The 26,300-nt window shown below is 45.7% G+C and overlaps 1 protein-coding gene and 1 long non-coding RNA gene across 4 annotated transcripts in view; one reads left to right on the top strand and one right to left on the bottom strand.

Moving 5' to 3' along the window:
• The window catches only part of LOC137345112 (uncharacterized), a 78,117-nt gene extending 71,316 nt beyond the window's left edge, over positions 1 to 6,801 (top strand). For both annotated transcript variants that reach the window (XR_010968550.1, XR_010968551.1), the window contains 2 exons: positions 4,461 to 4,658; positions 6,718 to 6,801. This is a non-coding gene — a long non-coding RNA (uncharacterized lncRNA). The remainder of the gene's footprint in view (positions 1 to 4,460; positions 4,659 to 6,717) is intronic.
• The window catches only part of smg6 (SMG6 nonsense mediated mRNA decay factor), a 323,207-nt gene that overhangs the window by 279,743 nt on the left and 17,164 nt on the right, over positions 1 to 26,300 (bottom strand). For both annotated transcript variants that reach the window (XM_068008576.1, XM_068008577.1), the window contains exons 6-8: positions 25,495 to 25,573; positions 16,637 to 16,747; positions 7,439 to 7,660 (exon numbers count right to left, since the gene is read on the bottom strand). In XM_068008576.1, coding sequence (XP_067864677.1) covers positions 7,439 to 7,660; positions 16,637 to 16,747; positions 25,495 to 25,573 — 412 coding nt within the window. The remainder of the gene's footprint in view (positions 1 to 7,438; positions 7,661 to 16,636; positions 16,748 to 25,494; positions 25,574 to 26,300) is intronic.

Genomic DNA, 26,300 nt, shown 5'->3' with positions numbered 1-26,300 from the left:
ATACACATCAACCGCATTGCCCTCATCAACCCTCTCCGTTACCTCATCAATAAAACTCAATCAGGTTAGTTGAACACGATTTGCATTTAACAAATCCGTGGCTGGCCTTCCTTAATTAATCCACACTCATCCAAGTGACTATTAATTCTGTCCCGGATTATCATTTCTAAAAGCTTCCCCACCAGCGAAGTTAAATCAACTGGCCTGTAGTTGCTGGGTTTATCCTTACACCCTTTTTTGAACAAGTCCTCTGGCACCACCCCCGTATCTAAGGATGTTTGGAAGATTATGGCCAGCATCTCTGCAATTTCCACCCTTACTCCCCTCAGCAACTTAGGATACCTCCCATCTGGACTGGGTGACTTATCTACTTTAAGTACGGAATCTTACAACACCAGGTTATAGTCCAACAAATTTATTTTAAAATTCTCTCTCTCTCTGCCATTTTGAGTTTCTTTCTGCCTGCCTGTGTAATAGACACAATGTATATCTAGTGTACTGGGACGTGCTGTTCTCCGTGACTGGCCTGTTTGAATAACAACGACACCTTTTGATTGGTGTGATGCTGTCCCAACATAGTATAAGATATGCGATTTGAGAACCTTTTCATTCATTCATCTGACGAAGGAGATAATCTCCGAAAGCTTGTGATTTTAAAATAAATTTGTTGGACTATAACCTGGTGTTGTAAGATTCCTTACATTTGTCCACCCCAGTCCATCACCGGCATCTCCACATCATGGCTACTTTAAGTACAGCTAGCCTTTCTAGTACCTTCTCTATCAATTTTTAGCCCATCCAGTATCTCAAATACCTCCTCTTTAACTGTGACTCTGGAAGGATCATCTTCCTTGGTAAAGACAGATGCAAAGTACTCATTTAGTACCTCAGCCATGCCCTCTGCCTCCATGAGTAGATCTCCTTTTTGGTCCCTAATCGGCCCCACCCCTCCTCTTACTACCAGTTTACTATTTATATGCCTATAGAAGACTTTTGGATTCCTTTTACGTTGGTCACCAGTCTATTCTCATACTCTCTCTTTGTCCCTCTTATTTCCTTTTTCACTTCCCCTCTGTACTTTCTATATTCGGCCTGGTTCTCACTTGTATTATCAACCTGACATCTGTCATACGCCCCCTTTTTGTGCTTCATCGTACTCTCTCTTTCGTCATCCAGAGCTCTGGCTTTAGTTGCCCTACCTTTCCCCCTCGTGGGAATGTACATAGACTGTACCTGAAGCATCTCCTCCTTAAAGGCCGCCCATTGTTCAATTATAGTTTTGCCTGCCAATCTTTGATTCCAATTTACCCGGGCCAGATCCATTCTCAACCCACTGAAATTGGCCCTCCTCCAATTAAGAATTTTTACTCTAGATTGTTCCTTGTCTTTTTCCATAACTAATCTAAACCTTATGATCGCTGTTCCCTAAATGTTCCCCCACTGACACTTGCTCCACTTGACCCTCCTCATTCCCCAGAACCAGATCCAGCAATGCCGTCTTCCTCATTGGACTGGAAACATACTGATCAAGAAAGTTCTCCTGAACACTTCAGAAATTACTCTCCCTCATAGCCCTTTACACTATTACTATCCCAGTCTCTATTAAGATATTTGAAGTCCTCCATTATCACTACTCTATCGTTCTTGCGCCTCTCTGTAATTTCCCTGCAAATTTGCTCCTCTATATCCTTCCCACTAGTTGGTGGCCTATAGAATACACCCAGTAGTGTAATGGCAACTCTATTGTTTCTTAACTCTAACCAAATAGATTCTGTCCTTGACCCCTCCGGGGCATCCTCTCTCAACAGCACCGCAATATTCTCCTTAATCAATACTGCCACCCACCCCCAACACCCCCCACTCCTTTCTTTCCTTCCCTATCTTTCCTAAACACCTTGCATCTAGGAATATTTAGTACCCAATCTTGCCCTTTTTTGAGCCAGGTCTCCATTATCATCACTACATCATATTCCTATGTGGTTATTTGCACCTTCAGCTCACCAACCTTATTCACCACACTTCATGCGTTTACACACATGCAGTCTAAACCTATCTTAGACCTTCTCGCATTCTCTCAGTCTGATCCTACCTAATACTGTAATATGTCTCTCTCTAGTGCTAACCGTCTCTCCCAATCCTTTGTGCACCTTGTTTCTCCTTTCTAATGCTACATCCTGGTGGTCATCCCCTGAACACAGGGGTGATGAGTGAATGAGACTTGGTGTGGGTTAGATTACGGGCAGCAGAGTTTTGGATGAGCTTAAGTTTATGGAGGGTGGAAGATGGGAGGCTGGTCAGGACAGCATTAGAATAGTCAAGACTAGAGGTAACAAAAGCAAGAATAAGGGTTTCAGCAGATGAGCTGAGGCAGGGCGGAGACGGGCAATGTTACGGAGGTGGAAGTAGGCATCTAGAAATTGTCTGGTCACTCTCACTTGGACAGATATTTATCCAATTATACATGGGAAACAAAATACAGCATCTATATCTAATCATTTATGAATTAAAACAATCACTACCCTTGGTGATGTTTGTATTGCTGCAACTATTAAATATGCTGTAGTGGATGTTAGTGTGTAGCTGCTTCCAGTTCATTACATGAAAAATCTACTGCTGCTTAAACACAGGCGACTGTTTCCTTTCAGAACACAGCAACCTCCCTTAACCTTCATTACTTCTGAAAATATTTAACAAACTATAGCTCTCCCTCTCACTGCAAGCCCCGAGTCCCCCAATACAACATCAGTAGGCATACCACCATCTGTTGCCCATAGTGAGTACTGCAGCTCCAATTATACTTTTAAAAGAAACATATGTCATGGTTCATAGATTGACAGCACAGGAGGAGGCCTTTCGGCCCATCATGTCTGTGCCGGCTCTTTGAAAGAGCTCTCCAATTAGTCCCACTCCTCTGCTCTTTCCCCATAGCCTTGCAAATGTTTCCCCTTCAAGAATTTATCCATTTCCCTTTTGAAAGCCACGACTGAATCTGCTTCCACCGCCCTTTCAGGCAGCACATTCCAGATCATAACAACTCACTGTGTAAATAATGTCTCATCTCCCCTCTGTTCTTTTGCCGATTACCTTAAATTTGTGTCCTCCAGTTACCAACCCTCCTGCCAATGGAAACAGTTTCTCCCTACTTGTTCTATCAAAACCTCTCATGACTTTGAACACCTCTATTAAATCTCCCCTTAACCTTCGCTGCTCTAAGGGTTAACTGATTAAGAAAAACATGAAACCTTGGAGCATTTCTTCATAGCCTCTAAATAAATAACATTTTTGTTTAGGCACTGGTGCTGTCAGAAGCCCTGCGATGTGGATTCAGTGTTTTTAACCCCTCAGTGTTCGCCCATGCAATGATGCTGTTTTACAATCTGTTACAATTCCCCCGATTCCAGTTCGTAAAGTCACCTGCGAAACTGAGCCACTCAGACCAGAATGGACCCTGATTCATTCTCTGTTCTAACTTCTCCCAGTAAGGGCTACAGTTGGTTTCAGCGCCACTAGGTTAAGGAGCAGAAAACGAGCCAGTGTTCCAGCTCCTGGTCACCTGCTGGACAGTGCGAGTGGACATCAGGTGAGGACACAATCAGGCTCAGCTTTGATTCCTCCCATGTCCCAACAACTTACTGACATTAGCTATCCTGGTTCGCACTACGAATGGCCACTCAGGCGAGGAGCCAGAGGGTTACCACAGCCGGAGTTACTTAGATTCAGCTTTAATCTTCCATAGCCATGGTGGATCACAATGCTAAGTCAGATGGCATTCACAGGACAGGGCCAAGTGAGGTGGGGTCTTTACAACAGGTTTAAGCTGCCGAGTGAACGTCACACAAAAACATGGACCTCCCCAAGACAGTCGACAGACGCCCTGACCACTCCTGCTGCCAAGGAAATGGAGCCAAAAACTGATTGCAATCTCCACATAAAACATAAACAGTATGCCATATATTAAAACCAAAAGCTGGAGCCCATTTCTAACCAGAGTTCAGAAAACGGTCATTGATCAGATAACTATCAGATGCTGCTCTCAATTAGATGCCAGCATTTACCTCACTCCTGGGTATCTGTTATTCTATATATAAACCACCCAAATCCCTCAATTAGATTCCAGCCTGTAATTCACTCCCAGGTATGTCATTCTACATATAAACCCCCCGAGCCCCTCGATTAGATTCCAGCCTCTAAATCACTCCTGGATATTTGTTATTCTACATATAAACCACCCAAACCACATAATTCTAACCTGCAGCTCAAAAAGAAAACAGGGTAACCAGGGTTGCTAGAGACAGCAGCCAATGTATATCTTCTATTTATACAGTGAAATGAGCTAAATAAAATGAACCCTTTAAAAGGTTCATAGCTAAGGATTGTTCACCTCAGTGCTAACTGTTCAAATAGTATTTCTAATATATTATTTCTTCAATCTCTTCTTTCCTTTTTCCTCTCCACAATAGGCTCCCAGGCCTCCTCTAGTGAAAGGCACGTGAAAGTGGTCTAGATATAACCTGCTAATACAATCACTGTCAGCCCAAGAGGAGAACAGAAACTCCATGTGTGGAGCAAGCATTGCATGCCCGCTACGCCACTGTGGGTACAATAACATGCCACAGGACCACACCAACCCTAGGCTCTAAGTATGCACATTATCAGAGGTAAAGCATTTAATGTCAGAAAGGGTTCAATTGTAAATGTTTTCTGAACATCTAACAGCAATTTGCAAACCAGCTGCAGGGTGCGAGTGGAAGAATCCTCTGCAGGCTAGGTGCTCATATCCGTCCAGAGACGCACGAGAGCTTACGTTCAGTCAGCGGCACACCGCAGTGTGTCTGCAGTATGAGCGAGCGAGCGGTTACACACCGCAGTGTGTCAGTAGTACGAGCGAGCGGTTACACACCGCAGTGTGTCAGTAGTATGAGCAGGCGGTTACACACCGCAGTGTGTCAGTAGTATGAGCGGGCGAGCGGTTACACACCGCAGTGCGTCAGTAGTATGAGCGAGCGGTTACACACCGCAGTGTGTCTGCAGTGTGAGCAAGCAAGCGGTTACACACCGCAGCATGCCTGCACAATTAAGACAGCAATCGGTCACACGCCGCAGTGTGTCTGCAGCGATGTGCAATGTCCAGAAATAGAAAGTCTTTGTTAGTTGCTACGCAAGACACCAGTTGCTGGTCATTAGCAAGCGGCATCTTCTCAATCGTTCCGAGGACTGCAACAACATTTCCTCACCAAAAATAAACGTAACGTGGCCAGCTTGTTCTAAGAACATAGAGTTGAGATATCCAAAAACAAACAAGATGTAGGCGGTCATTCTCACCTCAGGCATCTTCTCTCATGTCCCGTAACAGCAAAGAGTTACAAACCAAAAAGAACAAAATTCAGTGTGGCAGAATTGCTAACGGTTGAGGTGCTCTCCAGGACACGAGCGCTCTAAGGGAGTTGGTGAAAGTGCCTTTTTGTGTTAATAAAGGCAGCCCTTACACCGTAACTAAAAGTCGGAGTCTACGCAGTGATTCTGCCTGGCAGTACCTTCTTCACACTATGCAGCTCTGCCCAAGTATATTTACATGGGGCACAGCTGCACTCCCAGTCATCAATTGTCATACCTTTTGAGGGCTCAGGCTGGAGGGCCTGGACTCTCAAGATACATCGCTATCTATAAATTAATAGAGTGCGGAGGTGATACACCAAACACATTTCAAAATAGGCTTGAATCCAACTGGAGTGTGGTGTCAATTCCAAGAGACTGTCTCCTCCAGGGGGTCTCAACACGCAAATCTGGAATGCAAATCAGTAGTTACACTGCCATTTTTGCATCACTGGCAGTACACCTATATCTGAGGTGTCTAACTGGTACCTGAAGGGCACACAGCATCACCGATTGTCCATTTTAAGCTTTTTTTTTTAGTACAAACATACAGCCCAGTGGCGCAGCATGCTTGTATCCAGGTAAACTACAACTCCCCACACAGCACAGCACCTGACAGACAGGGAGGGGAAAATTAATACACAAAAAGGAGAGGAAAGTGAATCAGTGGAGACTGGTCCTCTTTAGACAAACACCTGGGCTGCAGCACTGCTGCCCAGTTCCACGAGAGCTGGTCACCTGCCTCTTTAGTCTGAGAATAGTGGGAGGGAAAGCAGAGTTAGAAAAATAAAGTTTGTGAAGCAATCTGAAAGTTTATAAGTGTAGCGTTAATGCCAGCACGATCAAAATTTAAACCAAATCTCTGGGGTGTGGAGAATGGACTTGTACAAGTGCCAGCCTTCTTACTCTCTTCCACAGCCCCCAACCCCGGTTTAATCTCAGGTCTCGCTCGAGTGGCAGTGTGATATTTGTGCTGCTCAATTATTGCAGCACTAAACAGAATATAGCATTTAAATAGCATCTTTTAGTGGCACTAACTTGTACAGTACATAAACCAAACCTTTTAACTACTTAATGAATAATTGAATGATTGAAGGTGAAGGGGCAAAGAAGTGCAGACATTCTGCAGAGCAGACGTGAAATTAAAATGTCTCATATGTTTTTTATTCTTAGAGTGAGGCGAGCATGTCAACCCCACAAGTGGAGGAAATAAAATAGAAATTTACGTGTACAAAACACTTCAACATGTAGTCGTCTATTGATGCCAGACATGGACTCTGCTTTTATTGGGATTTGGTTTTAATATTTGGCTTGTTTGAAGTTTGCTTTTCTTTCCTCTTACAGGCGTGGGAAAGGTGGAAATCCTTCAGCAGAGGGGAAACAAATGGCATCGAGTGACTTTGCTGTTATGTACATGACGCAATCAGAATAAATGATCATTTTTATCAATGAGGTGCAATTGTTACATTGCATTACAGTCACAGTCTCTGCATGCAAGATAACTGCAGGCATTGTCTATTTTGCAGTAAAGGCAAATTTTAGATTTTGTAAACCAGTTGTATTTAGGGTGCACTGTTCGTTTCTGAAGAAAACACTTGTACACTAACCAACTTCCCAAAACACTCAGAAAATAATGCCTCTAATTCAAATGTTGTTTGCTGTTGAAGACACCATGTGAGGACAGATCAAGATCAGCTGCTATGCTACTCCCAGTCGAATAACCTGCCGACATTTGCTGCCCAGGCTAATTAGGTGAGGTAATGACACTCAAGGAACTCCCATTAACCAAGGAAGAGAGTGGAAAGAAAACAAAGCAAAACAAGAATGGGTACAAGCTCCAAAATTTAGAATGGGAAATATAGCAAGAGCCACAAAACGCATTATTCTGACATAAAATCCAGTGGTCAGATGGCCAATGTCAGTCTTATAAACAAGTAGCAACAATAATTACAAAATGTGGTTACTGGGACTACCATTCATTTTGGCTTGGTAGCCAACTGGTTATTTCCCATTGAACCCCACCATGATATCCATTATACAGAGATGACTCCATCAATGTACTTACGTCACTAGGAGAGAGATTTCCAAGATCCTCATCCTGCTCTGAAGCTCCATCTTCCCTGCCTGATTCACTACCCTGGGAGGAGTGAGGGTGGCTGGCATGGATCCAAACCTCCACCCTGCTGGTGTCTTCTCCGACCTGCCTAAAAGTCTGTTTCCTGCCCTTGCCTCTGGGGCCAGGGCTGAGGTCAGATTCTTGCTGCCTCTTGAACTCAGCCTGCTCAGCCTGAAAAAGAAACACAAATACTCCATGAAGCGAGGGGTTTCTTGCACAAGATGCGTGGTCATTAAGGTGACAAACAAACTTGGCAGCAAACTTGAGAGAGCAAGCATTTATATAGCACCTTTCACATCCTCGAGATGTCCCAAAGTGCTTCACAGTCAATGAAGTACTTTTGAAGTGAATGCACTGTTGTAATGTAGGAGAAGCAGCATCCAATTTGCACAGAGTAAGGTCCAACAATTAAATATATGACCAGATCATGTTGGTTGAGGGATAAATGTTGGCCAGGACACCGAGAGAATTCCCCTGCTCCTCTTCAAATAGTTCTGAGAGATCTTTTACATCCACCTGAGAGGGCAGACAGGGCCTCAGTTTAACATCTCATCCGAAAGGCAGCACCGCCAACAGTGCAGCACTCCCTCAGTACTGCACTGGAGTGCCAGCCTAGATTTTGCGCTCAAGTCTCTGGAATGAACCTACAACCTTCTGACTCAGAGATTACAGCGAGTTACATCAAAACTACAGCACAGGCCATTCAGCCTAACTGGTCTGTACCGGCGTTTATACCTCCTCCCTCCCTACTTCATCTTTTTTTTCCACATCGTTCACCTGAGGAAGGAGGTAGCCTCCGAAAGCTTGTGAATTTAAAATAAAATTGCTGGACTATAACTTGGTGTTGTAAAATTGTTTACAATTACTTCATCTAACACTATCAGCATCAGCCGTGGCTCAGTGGGTAGCACTCTCACCTCTGAGTCAGAGGTCATAGGTTCAAGTCCCACTCCAGAGACCGGAGCACATAATCCAGGCTGAAACTCCAGTGCAGTACTGAGGGAGTGCTGCACTGTCGGAGGTGCCGTCTTTCGGATGAGACATTAAACTGAGGCTGCCCCCTCGGTGGGACGCAAAAGTTCCCACCGCCATTATTTCAAAGAAGAGCAGGAGATCTCTCCCCGGTGTCCTGGCTAATATTTATCCCTCAACCAACATCACAGATTATCTGGTCATTATCACATTGCTGTTTGCGGGATCTTGCTGTGCGCAAATTGGCTGCCACGTTTCCTACATTCAACAGTGACTACACTTCAAAAAGTACTTCATTGGCTGCAAAGCGCTTTGGGATGTCCTGAGGTCGTGAAAGGAGCTATAGAAATGCAAGTCTTTCTTTCTTTCCTATACCTTTCTCCCTCATGTGTTTATCTAACTTCCCCTTAAATGCATTTACGCTATTTGCCTCAACTACTCCTTGTGATCGTGAATTCCACATTCTAACCACTCTCTGGGTAAAGAAGTTTCTCCTGAATTCCCTATTGGATTTATTGACATCTATTTTATATTTAGGACTTCTAGTATTGGTCTCCCCCACAAGTGGAAACATTTTCTCTACATCTATCCTATCAGATCCTTTCATTATCTTAAAGACCTCTATCATGTCACCCCTCAGCCTTCTCTTCTCTGTTCAGCCTTTAGAATCCTGGAATGGTCACAGCCTAGGAGGCCGCCACTCAGCCCATCGAGCAATCCAGTTTGTCACATTCCTCCACTCTTTCCCCGTAGCCCTGCAAATTTTTTCCCTTTAAGTATTTGTCTAATTCCCTCTTGAAAGCCACAATTGAATCTTCTTCCACCACCCTTTCAGGCAGTACATTCCAGATCACAATAACTCACTGCGTAAAAAAGTTTTTCCTCATGTCGCCTTTGGTTCTTTTGCCAATCACCTTAAATTTGTATCCTCTGGTTCGCGACTCTTCCGCCAATGGGAACAGTTTCTCTTTATTTACTTTGTCTAAACCCTTCATGATTTTGAACACTTCTTTCAAATCTCCTCTCAACCTTCTCTGCTCTAAGGAGAGCAATCCCAGCTTCTCCAGTCTATCCACGTGACTAGAGTCCCTCGTCCCTGGAACCATTCTAGTAAATCTCTTCTGCGCCCTTCCTATGGCTTTTACATCCTTCCCAAAGTGCGGTGCCCAGGATTGGACACAATACTCCAGTTGTGGCCGAACCAGTGTTTTATAAAGGTTCAACATAACTTCCTTGCTTTTGTACTCTATGCCTCGATTTATAAAGTCCAGGATCCCGTATGCTTTTTTAACCGCTTTCTCAACCTGCCCTGCCACCTTCAAAGATTTGTGCGATATACCCCCAGGTCTCTCTGTTCCTCCACCCCCTTTAGAATTGTACCATTTAGTTTATATTGCCTCTCCTCATTCTTCCTGCCAAAATGTATCACTTCGCATTTCTCTGCGTTAAATTTCATCTGCCGTGTGTCCCCCCAATCCACCACCCTGTAGCTAGCACCTCTGCAATTTCCACCCTTACTCCCCTCAGCAACTTAGGATGCCTCCCATCTGGACTGGGTTACATATCTACTTTAAGTACAGCTAGCCTTTCTAGTACCTTCTCTATCAATTTTTAGCCCATCCAGTATCTCAAATACCTCTTCTTTAACTGTGACTCTGGCAGGATCATCTTCCTTGGTAAAGACAGATGCAAAGTACTCATTTAGTACCTCAGCCATGCCCTCTGCCTCCAATAGCAGATCTCCTTTTTGGTCCCTAATCGGCCCCACCCCTCCTCTTACTACCCGTTTACTATTTATATGCCTATAGAAGACTTTTGGATTCCCTTTTACGTTGGTCACCAGTCTATTCTCATACTCTCTCTTTGCCCCTCTTATTTCCTTTTTCACTTCCGCTCTGTACTTTCTATATTCTGCCTGGTTCTCACTTGTGTTATCAACGTGACATCTGTCATGGGCCCCCTTTTTCTTCTTCATCTTACTCACTCTCTCTTTCGTCATCCAGGGAGCTCTGGCTTTAGTTGCCCTACCTTTCCCCCTCGTGGGAATGTACCTAGACTGTACCTGAAGCATCTCCTCTTTAAAGACCGACCACTGTTCGTTTAATGTTGCCTGCCAATCCTTGATTCCAATTTACCCGGGCCAGATCCGTTCTCATCCCACTGAAATTGGCCCTCCTCCAATTAGGTATTTTTAGTCTAGATTGCTCCTTGTCCTTTTCCACAGCTATTCTAAACCTTATGATACTGTGATCACTGTTTCCTATATGTTACCCCACTGACACTCGCTCCACCTCATTCCCCAGAACCAGATCCAGCAATGCCCCCTTCCTCGTTGGGCCAGAAACATACTAATCAAGAAAGTTCTCCTGAACGCACTTCAGAAATTCCTTCCCCTCCTTGCCCTTTACGCCATTGCTATCCCAGTCCATATAAGAATAGTTGAAGTCCCCCATTATCACTACTCTATGGTTCTTGCACCTCTATATCCAGATAAGTATATCCTCTCAGTTCTTGTATCATCCTTGTGAATCTTTTTTGTACACTCTCCAATGCATCTATATCCTTTCCATAATATGGAGACCAGAACTGTGCACAGTACTCAGAATGTGGTCTAAATCAAGCTTCTATACATGTTTAACATAACTTCTTTGTTTTTCAATTCCATCCCTCTAGTAATGAACCCTAGTGCTTGATTTGCCTTTTTTATGGCCTTATTAACCAGAGTCACTACTCTTAGTGATTTGTGTATCTCTATTCCGCAATCCCTTTGCTCCTCTATCCCATTTAGACTCTTATTATCCAAGCAGTATGTGGCCTCCTTATTCATGGCTGATCTTCGACCTCAACTCCACTATCCCGCCTGATCCCCATATCCCTTGATTCCCCTAGAGTCCAGAAATCTATCGATCTCAGCCTTGAATATATTCAATGACTCAGCATCCACAGCCCTCTGGGATAGAGAATTCCAAAGATTCACAACCCTCTGAGGGAAGAAATGTCTCATCTCAGTCTTAAATGGCCGACCCCTTATCCTGCCACTATGCCCCCAAGTTCTACCAAAATGCACCACTTCACATTTATCTATATTGAGGTTAGAATGCTACCTCAGAACTATGGCTGACACCTTGTCAGCACTCATACCTAATTTTAGCTGCCCTTCCACTGACCAGTGCTCATTAACAGTGGTCCAATGCCAACATACAGTTGGCCTTGGCACACACCTGCGGAATATCTCCATTTCCCACTCCATCTACTTTGGTCACCTCCATAAACAAAACAAATTTGCAGCTGATGCCTAATACCTATCACATCAGCATTAGCTCTGATAACGTCACTGCTTCCCACTGCACGCCCTCATCGAGAACTACATAGGATGCTGTATCTTCAAGCAGCTTTCCACCAGCACCCTTCCACCCATGGCCTACACGACAACCAGATTGTACATCGTGGAAAAGATGCTCGTCAGCAGGATGTTCCTGCATTGAGAAACCCACTCAAAGGAGTAAAAGTGAAACCTTGCAGTTTTAACATGTCTTAATAACCAAGTATTAACAAGATGCCATCTGCATGATCACCCATTGCCAGCCCACCACTCTCCACTGGGGTACCCCATGCCAATACATAAAAGAGGAAGGCATTCCAAAATAGTTTTGTTGAACCCTGGAGATCAAATTAAGAACTGTTCCTGCAGCACTGGCTTTACTCATCTCCCAGTCCTCGGCAACAAGGATTCAAGACCTGGACTGCCTCCACGTGTCGGGTCCTGGCTAGACACTGCGCCGGCACGATTCCATCCTGATGTTCGTCGCCTCTGACATTCCATTTTCCATAGAGCTTGCTTGGTCCCACGTGAGGCAGACTGTTTGATGAGTTAGGGACTGGATCATTCCTCCAGCCCATCAAAACTGAGATTGCTGCTGCCGACCCCCCCCCACCCCCCCCCCCCCCCCCCCCCAACTACAACCCACCGCCTTGGGACACAGGTGGGGGAGGGGCTCCTCCAAACGGAGCACCAGAGGCACGGAACAGGAGAAATATGATTAAGCACAGAGTTGACCGCTACCAGACGCTGCATCGACGAGGTGAGTACGAAGGGGAAGGAATTTCAATTACTTTCACTCCCTCTCTCTGAGAATTGAAGCAGAGGCCTGGCCTATTTATTATCCAAGCTAGAAAGTGAGGAGAGGGGTAATCCCTAAATATGACAAAGTGTAGACGTGCAGTATCATATTCTATGGAACGGGACATTTAAACTTTGAGTGCTGACTTAAGATTTCATCCCAAGGATGTTTCATAACAGAGGGGTTTGGGTTTTGGGTTTTGGTCCCTTGTTCATTTGAAGTCTCCTGTTGAGAAGGGTAATAGGAATGCATCCAAAACACTGTCACAACCTGTAAGCTTTAAAGACCCAGTGCTTCACCAAGGACCATTAGTTCAACCATTCAAACACTCACTCCTCTACTGCAGTGATGGGAAATATAATTATAACACTATTTATATTTTAGAGTGTTACACATAACAGAATTCCACCTTCTGGCACAGACCGAAGTCTGGCTAAATTACTACTGGCACTCAATGTCCCTCAGCTCCACCAGCATCACCTCTTCCAGTCAAGTGTCCCCCTCACTAAATGTCTCACAGCTTCAACACAGCCAGACACACTGGGAGTGGCAGTACTGCCCATCCACTGAACTCGGTGCGGCCGGATGCAGAGCATGTGGCACTACTATGCGAACATTGAACACAAAGATCAGTGATGGTGCTCCCTATCCACCAACCACGAAGCAGCACAGCAGAAGCACAGTGGGAGTTCCAATCCAGATCGCGGCACAGACAGCGGGCCACGAGGCGTGATCGCGGCACAGACAGCGGGCCACGAGGCGTGATCGCGGCACAGACAGCGGGCCACGAGGCGTGATCGCGGCACAGACAGCGGGCCACGAGGCGTGATCGCGGCACAGACAGCGGGCCACGAGGCGTGATCGCGGCACAGACAGCGGGCCACGAGGCGTGATCGCGGCACAGACAGCGGGCCACGAGGCGTGATCGCGGCACAGACAGCGGGCCACGAGGCGTGATCGCGGCACAGACAGCGGGCCACGAGGCGTGATCGCGGCACAGACAGCGGGCCACGAGGCGTGATCGCGGCACAGACAGCGGGCCACGAGGCGTGATCGCGGCACAGACAGCGGGCCACGAGGCGTGATCGCGGCACAGACAGCGGGCCACGAGGCGTGATCGCGGCACAGACAGCGGGCCACGAGGCGTGATCGCGGCACAGACAGCGGGCCACGAGGCGTGATCGCGGCACAGACAGCGGGCCACGAGGCGTGATCGCGGCACAGACAGCGGGCCACGAGGCGTGATCGCGGCACAGACAGCGGGCCACGAGGCGTGATCGCGGCACAGACAGCGGGCCACGAGGCGTGATCGCGGCACAGACAGCGGGCCACGAGGCGTGATCGCGGCACAGACAGCGGGCCACGAGGCGTGATCGCGGCACAGACAGCGGGCCACGAGGCGTGATCGCGGCACAGACAGCGGGCCACGAGGCGTGATCGCGGCACAGACAGCGGGCCACGAGGCGTGATCGCGGCACAGACAGCGGGTGCATAGTGTGCTCTGCCTGCTTAAATGTGTCCAGACAGCAGGAACGTAGCACGCTCCAGCCACTAAATCACACACAGACACTGAGATTGTGGAGAGGGAAAGAGAGAAAGGAAGATGAAGGATTCCAACACAGACTTTACTGGGCTCAATTAACTCCCTAAGACGACCAAAACAGCTCAATTATCCAAAGCCACCACCAAGCCAGGGAGCAAGGGCTGCTGCATGGGAACGCAAGTGTGTGTATGCGTGAGAAGGATTGTTGAATCAGTTTGAACCAATAGTTAAATTGCTATTTTTTGCAGTTAGTATATATACACACACTGGTGTTTATGGCACTCAGATGCACCAGGAAATCTCAGAGTGGATTATGTTAATCTCAGGAAATATCTGTCCAGAGAGCCAGGGGCTTTTTTGAAGGAATTGACGGATGGGTTTTGTTAATGTGAATATTTGAAGATCCTCAGTGTGAAACACAAACGTCAGAGTAGAGGCATCAGCGAGTTTAAGTGGTTACTGACCTGAGCTCCAGTCAGCAGCTGCCGTGTGGTTCAGGCCTAAAGTGGGAGAGACCTTTCCTCTTCGAAAGGACTGCGGCTTTGCTCATTTTAAAATCAGTCCATCTGAAAACCTCAAATTCTCAAAGTCGTGTTCCCACACCTTAAGCCGGATGTACATTAAATGGAGAGGAGCAAGGGAAAGTCACGGAGAACTGCAGTTAGCCAAAAGTTTCCATACAGCAGGGCCAGGGACCACGTGTTTTGTCAGGAACCACGATCTAATGACCGTGGAGTCAGGGGTAGGGTCTAAAATTGGGGTTTTAAATCCATCACCAGCAAAGAATGGTACAAATTTAAGCTTATACAAGTTGTTGAACTGGTAACTCAGTACTTGCACACAGGCAAATACACACTTAATTTCCAGCTCGACTCCATGTAAAAATGATAAAAAGTCATTCCAACCCAAACTTAGTGAACAGCAACTTACAAAGTAGCCACTGTAGACTAAATGGTGCAATGGGTTCAACATTGAACTTTCACCTCTGGAACCTGGTACACGTTCAACCCAAACTGAAGGGATAAAACGCTCCTGTGTCTGTTGGCTGTAAGGATCCGACACAAAATAAGTTTAGGGCAAGCTCAATTCAGGTCCAAAATTCTCCGAGACTAATTCGCAGTCTTAGCAGAAGAGTATGCTGTTTTGACCTTGGGGCAGAGGCATTGATGGGACAGTGTAGAGGGAGCTTTACTGTACATCTAACCCACGCTGTACCTGCCCTGGGAGTGTTTGATGGGACAGTGTAGAGGGAACTTTACTCTGTATCTAACCCTGTACCTGCCCTGGGAGTGTTTGACGGGACAGTGTAGAGGGAGCTTTACTCTGTATCTAACCCTGTACCTGCCCTGGGAGTGTTTGACGGGACAGTGTAGAGGGAGCTTTACTCTGTATCTAACCCTGTACCTGCCCTGGGAGTGTTTGATGGGACAGTGTAGAGGGAGCTTTACTCTGTATCTAACCCTGTACCTGCCCTGGGAGTGTTTGATGGGACAGTGTAGAGGGAGCTTTACTCTGTATCTAACCCTGTACCTGCCCTGGGAGTGTTTGATGGGACAGTGTAGAGGGAGCTTTACTCTGTATCTAACCCGTGCTGTACCTGCCCTGGGAGTGTTTGATGGGACAGTGTAGAGGAAGCTTTACTCTGTATCTAACCCGTGCTGTACCTGCCCTGGGAGTGTTTGATGGGACAGTGTAGAGGGAGCTTTACTCTGTATCTAACCCGTGCTGTACCTGCCCTGGGAGTGTTTGATGGGACAGTGTAGAGGGAGCTTTAGTCTGTATCAAACCCATACTGTACCTGCCATGGGAGTGTTTCATGAAGGTGGGTTTGTGGGGGTTCATTTATGAGAAAGGGGTGAGCCTTGTTGCCTTTTTCTGTTCCATAAAACATTCTTGTTCAGTGTTTCTACAATGAAATTTGGTAAATATTATACATAAGAAGGACTGCATGTATGCAGTGTGAAAGTTGCAGAGGATGGTCAACACTGAAAGGGTTAAAGATTTCACCAGGAATCTAATATTCAGCAGTGCATTCAGAGGGGTGCAGATCTGGATTTCATCCTTTTAACATGGTTAAGTTTTAAGAAGTTGTCATCAAACTACATTTTTAAAAAATGTAAAAAATATCCCTGTGTAATCCTGCGATCTGACCTGCAGTGAGTGCAGCCTTTTAAACCTCTCCAACGCGTTTAAGTACAGTTTATTCTGTTTATTTTCCGAGAGAGGAGTGAGGCTTTGATCCCAGTTTGTTCATTTGCCAAGCTTGCCATCACAATAGTGCAGAAGGCATGAATGGTCATTTTCACACGGCCCATCCGACTTGTTTTTCTGTTCTCGACAAGTCACAGAGATCTCACAGAGCCTTCCAGCACTGCCACCAAGGTCTGTTTATGACTAAGTAAACACTAGCAAAAGCCAAACTCGTTCACTTGCTCTCTCCCTCCTACCTCCCACGCACGCATACAAATAAAACTCTGCCAGCTTGCTCCCTGCACTGAGCGACAGACTGACCTTCCTCTTGGTTTCTTCGAAGAGGCTCATCAAGCTCTCCCTAGCTGTAAGAATTGGATTACTGGCAGCCAGACTCCGCATGTAATAGTATACAGCATCCAGCTTCCGTCTCTGTTAAAAGAAAAACAAAAAAAAAAGGAGCAAAGATGAAACCAGTTTAAAACACAGACACAGCTCAGCTGAACCCAATTACTGAGCATTCCCACAATTGTTTCATTTTCACTGAAATCTATTAGTCATAAATTATCTGAGTTTCATAAAACTGCTGGACGATTTTCCCCCGCTGGCTTACCCCTCTGAGGACCAGAGCTCAGATTTATCAGACCCAACACAAATATAATAAAGCAGCCCTCCCACACCCCTGACACGGCCCCTGGCTGCTTGGTGAGGTGTGCAAGCGCACAGCGTTAGAATGCTCTCGTCAGCACGAGTGCACGGAAAACAATATTGACAACTGCTGTTTAACGAGGAGAGAAGTGTTAGTTAACTGCAAGTACAAAACCAAGCTAAGATTTCACACACTTTGGATCACAGGAAGAGTCCACATTAACCTGAAAAATATCCACGATATGGAGCTCCATACACCTCGCGTGAGGTGATGGCATCAGAGCCCAATTCCAAAGAGATTACAAATCTTACAAAAAAAATATTAATGCACAAAATTGCTTCCATTTCTCGCAATGTCAGTTGGCATCAGTTCAACAGTGAACCCACGCATACAGCTTTCAGCGCCACGAGATCGAATTCCTTACCCTGTTTTAAATGTGAAATCATATCAGTCAGCAATACCTTTGGGAGTACAATCACTCCTCATCAACACTTCAATTACTTCCTACAGTACATTTCTTATGTGAACCAGTGACATCTAGCGGCACAAAGAGTCCGCATCAATTTCAGCATTGGTCCAAAAACTTGACATATGTTAAACTGAGGCTCACAGTAAGGGCCCAGAGACAAAAGTGTCAACTTAGAATTCTGATTAACTTGAAGATTCACCATTGTTACAGGCTTAGCATATCTTTCAGTAATGTCTTAGCGTACTTCACAGCCAATGAATTAATTTAAAGTGCAGTGACTTATGTCAAGAAACAATGTTGCCATTTTCTACACAGCAAGATCCCACTAACAGCAGTGAGATGAAAGACCAGTTAATCTGCTTCTGGCAATGTCAGCTGAGGGAGGAATGTTGGCCAGGACACCAGGAAAACTCCCTGCTCTTCTTCACAAGATCTTTTAACAGGAACAGACAGATGTTATTGCCTAAATAAGAAATTCAATAACACAAATCAGGAGGACAGACTTGGCACAGTCACCAGGCTTGGTGGTGTGAGAGGGTTGGATTCATACCAGTCGACAGGGTCATTAACTTGGGATGATTCAGAGGGACGGTAATTCTACTCCCTCGCACTGTTGGGTACAACAGCACTTCTCAGCCATTCTCCCAATGATGTCACGATCACTCAGTTTTTAAAAAAAATTGAACAGTTCACAGAAACAGACGTCATTCACAATTCTCTGAGGCTTAAAACGAGTCCTCAGGGAGCAGGTGATGGAGCATGTTTACAGCTGTCCTTTACCAGAACATGAAGGAAGTAAACATGGAGCAGCCTCCATCCAGCTCCACTGGGCACGAGTCTACAACACAAAGACACTAATCCTGGTAACCTCACTCAGATGGGTCATGTGGGGAATGGAGAAATGTCACGCTGGTGCTGTGGGGGAGGAGCATTCTCCTTAAGTTGGGTTTCTGGAGCAATGCAAAGGAAGGTTTAAGCTGCTTTTATATCGGCACCATTTTCATTTGGATTCCAGAAGGCCAGCACCCGTGGGAACTCTCTTTATCCCAGCCACAGACTCTCAGATCCTATTTTTTTGGGGATCAATTCTGCCACTGGGATGAGGGAAGCCAGATTTAGCCGCACCAGGAGCTACTCACGGATCTCCATCTCCCACAATCCAAATTAACAACTGCAACCATGTTAAAGCAGCTTTACTCTGCATCCTGACACAAGGCTCCTTCTTTAACTGTGCACAGTACTGGTAGATTCAAATCTAAAGACTTCTGCAGATCAGGGACAATACCAATCCAGGCTACTTCCTTCTCATCCGCTCGGAACAGATCAAACCCCAAAAAGGAATAATGTACCAAACTGTTCCATAACATCGACAGTCTCGCCTTGCCTCTGCTTTATTTCCTCCTCCTCAATCCTAGCCTGCAGCCCAAGCCAGATCCAGAGGCAGAGAGAAATGGCCCAGGGTGGGGAGGCAGGGGAGACAGACAAAAAAAAAAGACAAATACAGACAAAATAGACACACCCTGACAGAGAGAAGCAGCTACTAGTAAGCAGTGAACAGCCCAAGTGACAGTCAGTCAGGAATGAACAGCCCAACTTAGTCAACAATGAGTCGATTACAGTCACCTAAACTATTGAGTGCGTGAAAGTGCCAGTATCCGATAACTAGATAACATTATTGATAGGCTGCGAGGTACATCCTGCCGGGATCTTCTCAACCCTGGTGCTATTTATCGGGCCTCTTCGCCTCCCAGTGCAATTACAGATCGTTCCAAGGTCGAGGGTAGCTTCCTTGCAAGTGCAGCTGTGAGGGCAAATATACAGGGCTAAGATTATTAAACAACGATCCAGGACTCAGCTCATGGGACAGTGCGTCCCCACAAAGAGAGATGAAGAGTCAGGGTCAGTTCTCTCTCTTGTGGAGAAGGGAGAGGGAAAAAAAAACAGCCAAACGTCTGGACGAGAACCAGCTCCCGATCACATCTGCACTCGGTGCAGGGGAAAGGCCGAGCTTCAGGAGAGCTGGCAGCTGCAGTGTGTTCAAGCTCTGTCCTATCACCTCTGGCCCATGGGTTCAAACTTGGTCCTGGTACAGGGATAACTGGATGCACACCATAAAATAGGGATTGGATTATTGGTGCCTCTCCACAAGTAACATTCCACTGAGAATTTCACCCCCCTTTCCTATCATCCAAACAACCAAACTTGGGTTAAACACACAGTAACTGGCTAACACATCAGCTTCGATCCAGAACAGGGGACACGAAGAGACCACCTGAATCGGTAATTAGGCAACAATTACATCTCCCCCGTCCCTTTAAGGAGCTCACAGTCTCCGCGCTGCCTCCTTCCGCTGGGAGGGCAAGCAAGCAAAAAAACAGATTCCTCCACACTTCAGCACTAAAACTGCTCTGTGCTCATTTGACAAAAAGCATGCACTGTACCCCCGGGGGAGGAGGGGAACAGAAAGAAGAGGAGATGGAAAAGTTATCTCACTGCTGTCAAGTGCCCTGTTTCACCACTCAGCCATGAACTGGCAAAATTCATTGTAAATGTGGCTATATGAAAAAATTAAACTCTGGCCCATAGCTGTAGTTCCACAGCATGAATTTTGCTGCTTTGAACTCTCCCACGGTGGCTGCATAGATGACAACACTTGGTAACAATGAGATATCTGCATACCAACCCACTCTCCTGGGTGCACTTCAAATACTCTGGACCATTAACCCTCAGATTGCTGACAAGTCCAGAGAAATTCCAGTGCCCCTGGGCCAGCCACATTTCTGCAGCCCACATACAAACCCTAACACTATTACAGTAAAATACTTACCCAGAACTGTATTACAGTAATAACCCTGTGCAGCAAACGTGAGATTTATAAATACAAAATATAACATTTCTGCCTGGCCTCCCTCTTGTTTTTAATTTAAACTTTACTTTTACTTTGTTTAATGATTTTTTCTTCTTAAAATAAATGCAGGACAAGCTGCCTTTCACTTCAAGGCTCCCAGGTGCCAACATCTACTGAAGCAGTTTTTAATTCCCCTTCCCCAGGAGTTGGCATCACTAACAGTTAGTGAGGGTGGTGGGCAGTGTGGCACTGTCTAACGGGCAGGGTGAGCATGGGTGGGTCCGGTGGGAGTGTCTATGGATGTTATCTATATGCTCCTCCAGAAGGCATTTGATACAGTTCCACACAAGAGATTAGTAGCAAAAATAAAAGTGCACGTAATTGGAGGTAAGAACATAAGCAATAGGAGTAGGAGTAGGCCACTCGGCCCCTCGAGCCTGTTCTGCCATTCAATCAGATCATGGCTGATCTTTGATCTCAACTCTACTTTCCAGCTAGATTCGCATATCATAGAATCATAGAAAATTTACGGCACAGAAGGAGGCCATTCGGCCCATCGTGTCCGTGCTGGCTGAGAAATGAGCCACCCAGCCTAATCCCACTTTCCCGCATTTGGTCCGTAGCCCTGCAGGTCACGGATCTTCAGGTGCACATCCAGGGATTTTTTTTTTAATGAGTTGAGGGTTTCTGCCTCTGCCACCCTCTCAGGCAGTGAGTTCTAGACCCTCACCACCCTCTGGGTGAAAAATTCTTTCCTCATTTCCACTCTAATCCTTCTACCAATCACTTTAAATCTATGCCCCCTGGTTACTGACCACTCCGCTAAGGGAAATAGGTCCTCCCTATCCACTCTATCTAGGCCCCTCATAATTTTGTACACCTCAATTAAATCTCCCCTCAGCCTCCTCTGTTCCAAGGAAAACAACCCCAGCCTATCCAATCTTTCCTCATAGCTAAAATTCTCCAGTCCTGGCAACATCCTCGTAAATCTCCTCTGCACCCTCTCTAGTGCAATTACATCTTTCCTGTAATGTGGTGACCAGAACTGTACGCAGTACTCAAGCTGTGGCCTAACCAGTGTTTTATACAGTTCCAGCATAACATCCCTGCTTTTATATTCTATGCCTCGGCTAATAAAAGAAAGCATTCCATATGCCTTCTTAATCACCTTACCTAACTGTCCTGCTACCTTCAGGGATCTGCGGACATGCACTCCAAGGTCCCTCACTTCCTCCACATCTCTCAGTATCCTCCCATTTATTGTGTATTCCCTTGCCTTGTTTGCCCTCCCCAAATGCATTACCTCACACTTCTCCGGATTGAACTCTATTTGCCACTTTTCTGCCCATCTGACCAGCCCACTGATGTCTTCCTGCAGTCTACAGCTTTCCTCCTCACCATCAACCGCATGGCCTATCTTCGTATCATCCGCAAATTTCTTAATCATGCCCCCTACGTTTAAGTCCAAATCATTAATATATACCACAAAAAGCAAAGGACCTAGTAGCAAGCCCTGCGGCACTCCACTGGAAACAGCCTTCCAGTCTCAAAACACCCGACCATTACCCTCTGCTTCCTGCCACTGAGCCAATTTTGGATCCAATTTGCCACATTCCCTTGGATCCCATGGGCCTTTACTTTTTTGACCAATCTGCCATGTCAAAAGCCTTGCTAAAATCCATGTAGACCACATTAATTGCGCTCCTCGAAAAATTCAATCAAGTTAGTCGGACACAATCTCCCCTTGACAAGTCCATGTCCTTGATTAGTCCGTGCCTTTCTAAGTGACGGTTTATCCTGTCCCTCAAAATTGATTCCGATAATTTGCCCACCACCGAGGTTAGGCTGATTGGCCTGTAATTACTCGGTCTATGCTTTGCTCCCTTTTTAAACAATGGTACAATGTTAGCAGTCCTCCAATCCTCCAGCACCATGCCTGGATCCAGTGAAGTTTGGAAAATGATTGTTAAAGCCTCCTCTATTTCCTCCCTGGCTTCTTTTAATAGCCTGATACACATTTCATCTGGCCCTGGTGATTTATCCACTTTCAAAGATGCTAATCCCCTTAATACTTCCTCTCTCACTATGTTTATCCCATCCAATATTTCACACATCTCCTCCTTAACTTCAATCTCTGCATCGTCCCTCTCCTCTGTGAAGACAGATGCAAAGGATTCATTAAGAACCACACCCACATCTTCCGCCTCCACACATAGTTTACCTTTTTGGTCTCTAATAGGCCCTACTCTTTCTTTAGTTATCCTCTTGCTCTTAATGTATTTATAAAACATCTTTGGGTTTTCTTTGATTTTACCTGCTAATATTTTTTCATGCCCTCTCTTTGCTTTCCTAATTTCCTTTTTAACTTCACCCCTGCACTTTGTATACTCCTCTAAGCTTTCTGTAGTATTGAGTTCCTGGTGTCTATCATAGGCTTTCTTTTAACAAGTCCAAAAATCTATCAATCTCAGCCTTGAATATACTCAACGACTGAGCATCCACAGCCCTCTGGGGTAGAGAATTCCAAAGATTCACAACCCTCTGAGTGAAGAAATTTCTCTTCATCTCAGTCTTAAATGGCCGACCCCTTATCCTGAGAATATGCCCCCTAGTTCTCAACTCTCCAGCCAGGGGAAACAACCCCTCAGAATCTTATATGTTTCAATGAGATCATCTCTCATTCTTCTGAACTCCAGCGAGAATAGGCCCATTCCACTCGACCTCTCCTCATAGGACAACCCTCTCATCCCAGGAATCAGTCTAGTGAACCTTCGTTGCACCCCTAAGGCAGATATATCCTTCCTTAGATAAGGAGACCAAAACTGTACACAGTACTCCAGGTGAAGTTTCACCAAAGCCCTGTACAATTGTAGTAAGATTTCCTTACTCTTGTACTCCAACACCCTTGCAATAAAGGCCAACATATCATTTGCCTTCCCAATTGCTTACTGTACCTGTATGTCAACTTTTTGTGTTTCTTGTACAAGAACACCCAAGTCTCTCTGGACACCAACATTTAATAGTTTCTCACCATTTGAAAAATATTCTGTTTTTCTATTCTTCCTACCAAACCTTGTGATGTGGTAATTGTTTCAGAGGTAAGAGACGAGGAGTAGGGACAAAGGTTTTGTTCTATGATTGGCGGGATGTGACATGAGATGCTCCGCAGGGACCTGTACTGGGCCCTCAGCTTTTCAATATATAGAAACATAGAAAATAGGGGCAGGAGTAGGCCATTCGGCCCTTCGAGCCTGCTCCGCCACTCAATATGATCATGGCTGATCCTCCATCTCAATACCATATTCCCGCTCTCTCCCCATACTCCTTGATGCCTTTTGTGTCTAGAAATCTATCTAGCTCCTTCTTAAATATATTTATCGAAAGCTTAGACGAAGGAATAGAGAGCCACATATCCAAGTTTGCTGATGACATTAGGTTAAGAGGCAAAGTAAGTAGCGCAGATGGGAGCAGGAAGTTACAAAGGGAAGATTAAGTGAGTAGGCAAAACTATGGCAGATGGAGTTCAATGTGGGTGTGAGGTCATCCACTTTGGATCAGAGAACGATCATTCAGAATATTTTCTAAATGATGAGAGACTGGGAGCTGTGGAGGCGCAAAGGGATTTTGGTGTCCATGTATAGAAATCACTAAAAGCTAGCACACTAGTACAAAAAGTAATCAAAAAGGCTAATGGAATGTTGACCTTTATCTCAAGGGAGCTGGAATTCAAAGATGAGGTGATCCGTCTAAATAAGCCCAGACTACTGACTGGCTTTTGAGGTTTGGAAAGGGCTAAATCAGAGCACGGAGATCAGTTAGTATTAGCAACTTAATTTCGTGCAAGTTAAAGGGAACATGGAGTAAAGCTTTACACCTGGCCCTCGAGGCCCCACCTACATAGCCCACAAAGTCCAAATGTTCAGGCACTCCCCAATTAAAACTGCCTGTCCTAATTACAGCCTAACAGGTGGCCAGCTGTCAATCAGCAGCACTGTGGCTCAGCTCGAGAGCTCTGTGCTGCTGTTTAGCATTCTAGTGTTTAACCTTTCTCCATAACCAGATGTTGTGTTTATACAACCCTAACTCTTATTACTGCTCTATGTCCATTTCTCCTCCGTGAAGCCCTGTGAGATATTTACTCTATTCACCATCTTTGCACAGCTGTGAAGTCCCCCATGGTCAAACAGCATGCCAACACTCACTGTCTATGCTCACCAATGCAACTGGTCACTTGGACAGGGCACCGTAGGCTACCAACACCCATGGAATTGTACCTTAGCAAGGGTCAGCACCTTCAGGAGAGATGGGGAGCAATTGTACACAGACAACTCAGAGTCAAATGGGACACCTTTGGAAACAGATTCAAACTTTTCCCCAAAGTTATAAATATCAAGCCAATCGATGCTGAACTCAACATACAGGTTTCAAAACGGTACAATTCAAAACCAGAACAGCTCTTCAATACAATGGGCCACTCAAGCCTCAGTAATGGAGCCATGTCGCCACCTGCTGGTTACTGCAGCACAGAACCTTCCACAGGCCCCATTTCCACTGAGACTAGTATCCAAATAGTTCTTCTATTTCTTGCAGAACAGTAAAACTAAAGGTAGGGCAGGAGAGATACAGGATATCAATTGTGAAAAGGCTGCAAGATGTTCAGTTGGTAGCACTTTTGCACGAGGCAGAAAGCTGTGGGCTCCAGCACCATTCTGGTACTTAGGCTCACGGTCCAAGCTGGAACTTCAGTACAGTACTGAAGGAGTGTTGCATTGTCTTAGGATGAGACATTAAACCCTGGTCCTATCTGCCTGTTCAAGTGGATGTTCAAGGTCCCATGACTCTATCTGAAGAGTGGATCGTTCTCCCGGTGCCCTGACCAACATTCACCCCTCCACCAACACAGATTAACCGGTCATTCATCATCTAGATATTGTCGGCATTTTGCTGGGTCAAAAACGGCTGCCGCGTTTCCCTACACAACAGCAGTCTCCGCTTTAAAATGAATCATTGTACATGAGGCGCTTGGAGATGTTTGAGAGACATAATAAGGCGCTCTGTAAATATACACCGTATACATTTTGGGGATATGATTCAATGAATGGGTTTAACAATTCAAGTAACAAAGTACATAATCTGTACTATTGGGCAAAAGGTTCAGTGCTGGAGAGGCTCAGAGCACAAGAGCCCACAGTATGGACTGCTGAGGATCTCACCGTGTAGATGGCTAGAATAGCAAGCTGGTTGTAAGGGCGTCCATTCTTTGGTGCGATCTGTTGGGCTTTCAAGTACCAACTGTGGAGAAGAGAGAGTAGGTGTTAAAATAAAGGTGACATTGCAGCCTCTGACAGTGCTGTGAACATACATCCTCCTGCTCAACACACATTGCTCATATGGTTTCTGCCACTTCAGATTTTTACATCTGAAGAGTTTTCTCACAGTTGAACAGGAACAAAGGAATTCACAGAACCGGAAAGGACCACTGCGGTTAATCTGGCCAGTCTCTGAGTTCAAATAATACCATACTGTACTCTCTCTCTCTCATACCCCTCAATCCCTTGCCCTGCCAAAGATTTATCCAGTCCCCTCCTGAATTCCCCAACATTAACCATCTCTGCTGTCTCCCTGGGCAGCCTGTTCCATGCATTCACCGCCCTGCATGTGAAGTAACTATCAATTCACCTTCCATTTTCTGAGTTCAAGCCCATGCTCTCAACTGCAGAGTTTGTGGTTATGTTGAGCAATTTATTAGGGCTCAGTAATGACGTTCATGAGAATCTTGTAAACCTCAGCCCAGTCTTGCCCCGAGCCGTCTTCCCTTCTGTGTAAACATTCCCAGCTGGCATAGCCTCTCCTCATAGATCAGGTGTCTAACCCAAGCTATCAGTCTAGCAGCTCTTTTGGCCCGAACTGTAGTATCGGACTTCGAACTGTAGTATCGGACTTCGAACTGTAGTATCGGACTTCGAACTGTAGTATCGGACTTCGAACTGTAGTATCGGACTTCGAACTGTAGTATCGG

The sequence above is a fragment of the Heptranchias perlo genome, chromosome 28, assembly GCF_035084215.1.
Source record: "Heptranchias perlo isolate sHepPer1 chromosome 28, sHepPer1.hap1, whole genome shotgun sequence".
In the NCBI taxonomy this organism is placed as follows: domain Eukaryota; kingdom Metazoa; phylum Chordata; class Chondrichthyes; order Hexanchiformes; family Hexanchidae; genus Heptranchias; species Heptranchias perlo.
Note: the sequence above shows the minus strand (reverse complement) of the source record. Positions and strands in the feature narration are given on the sequence as shown.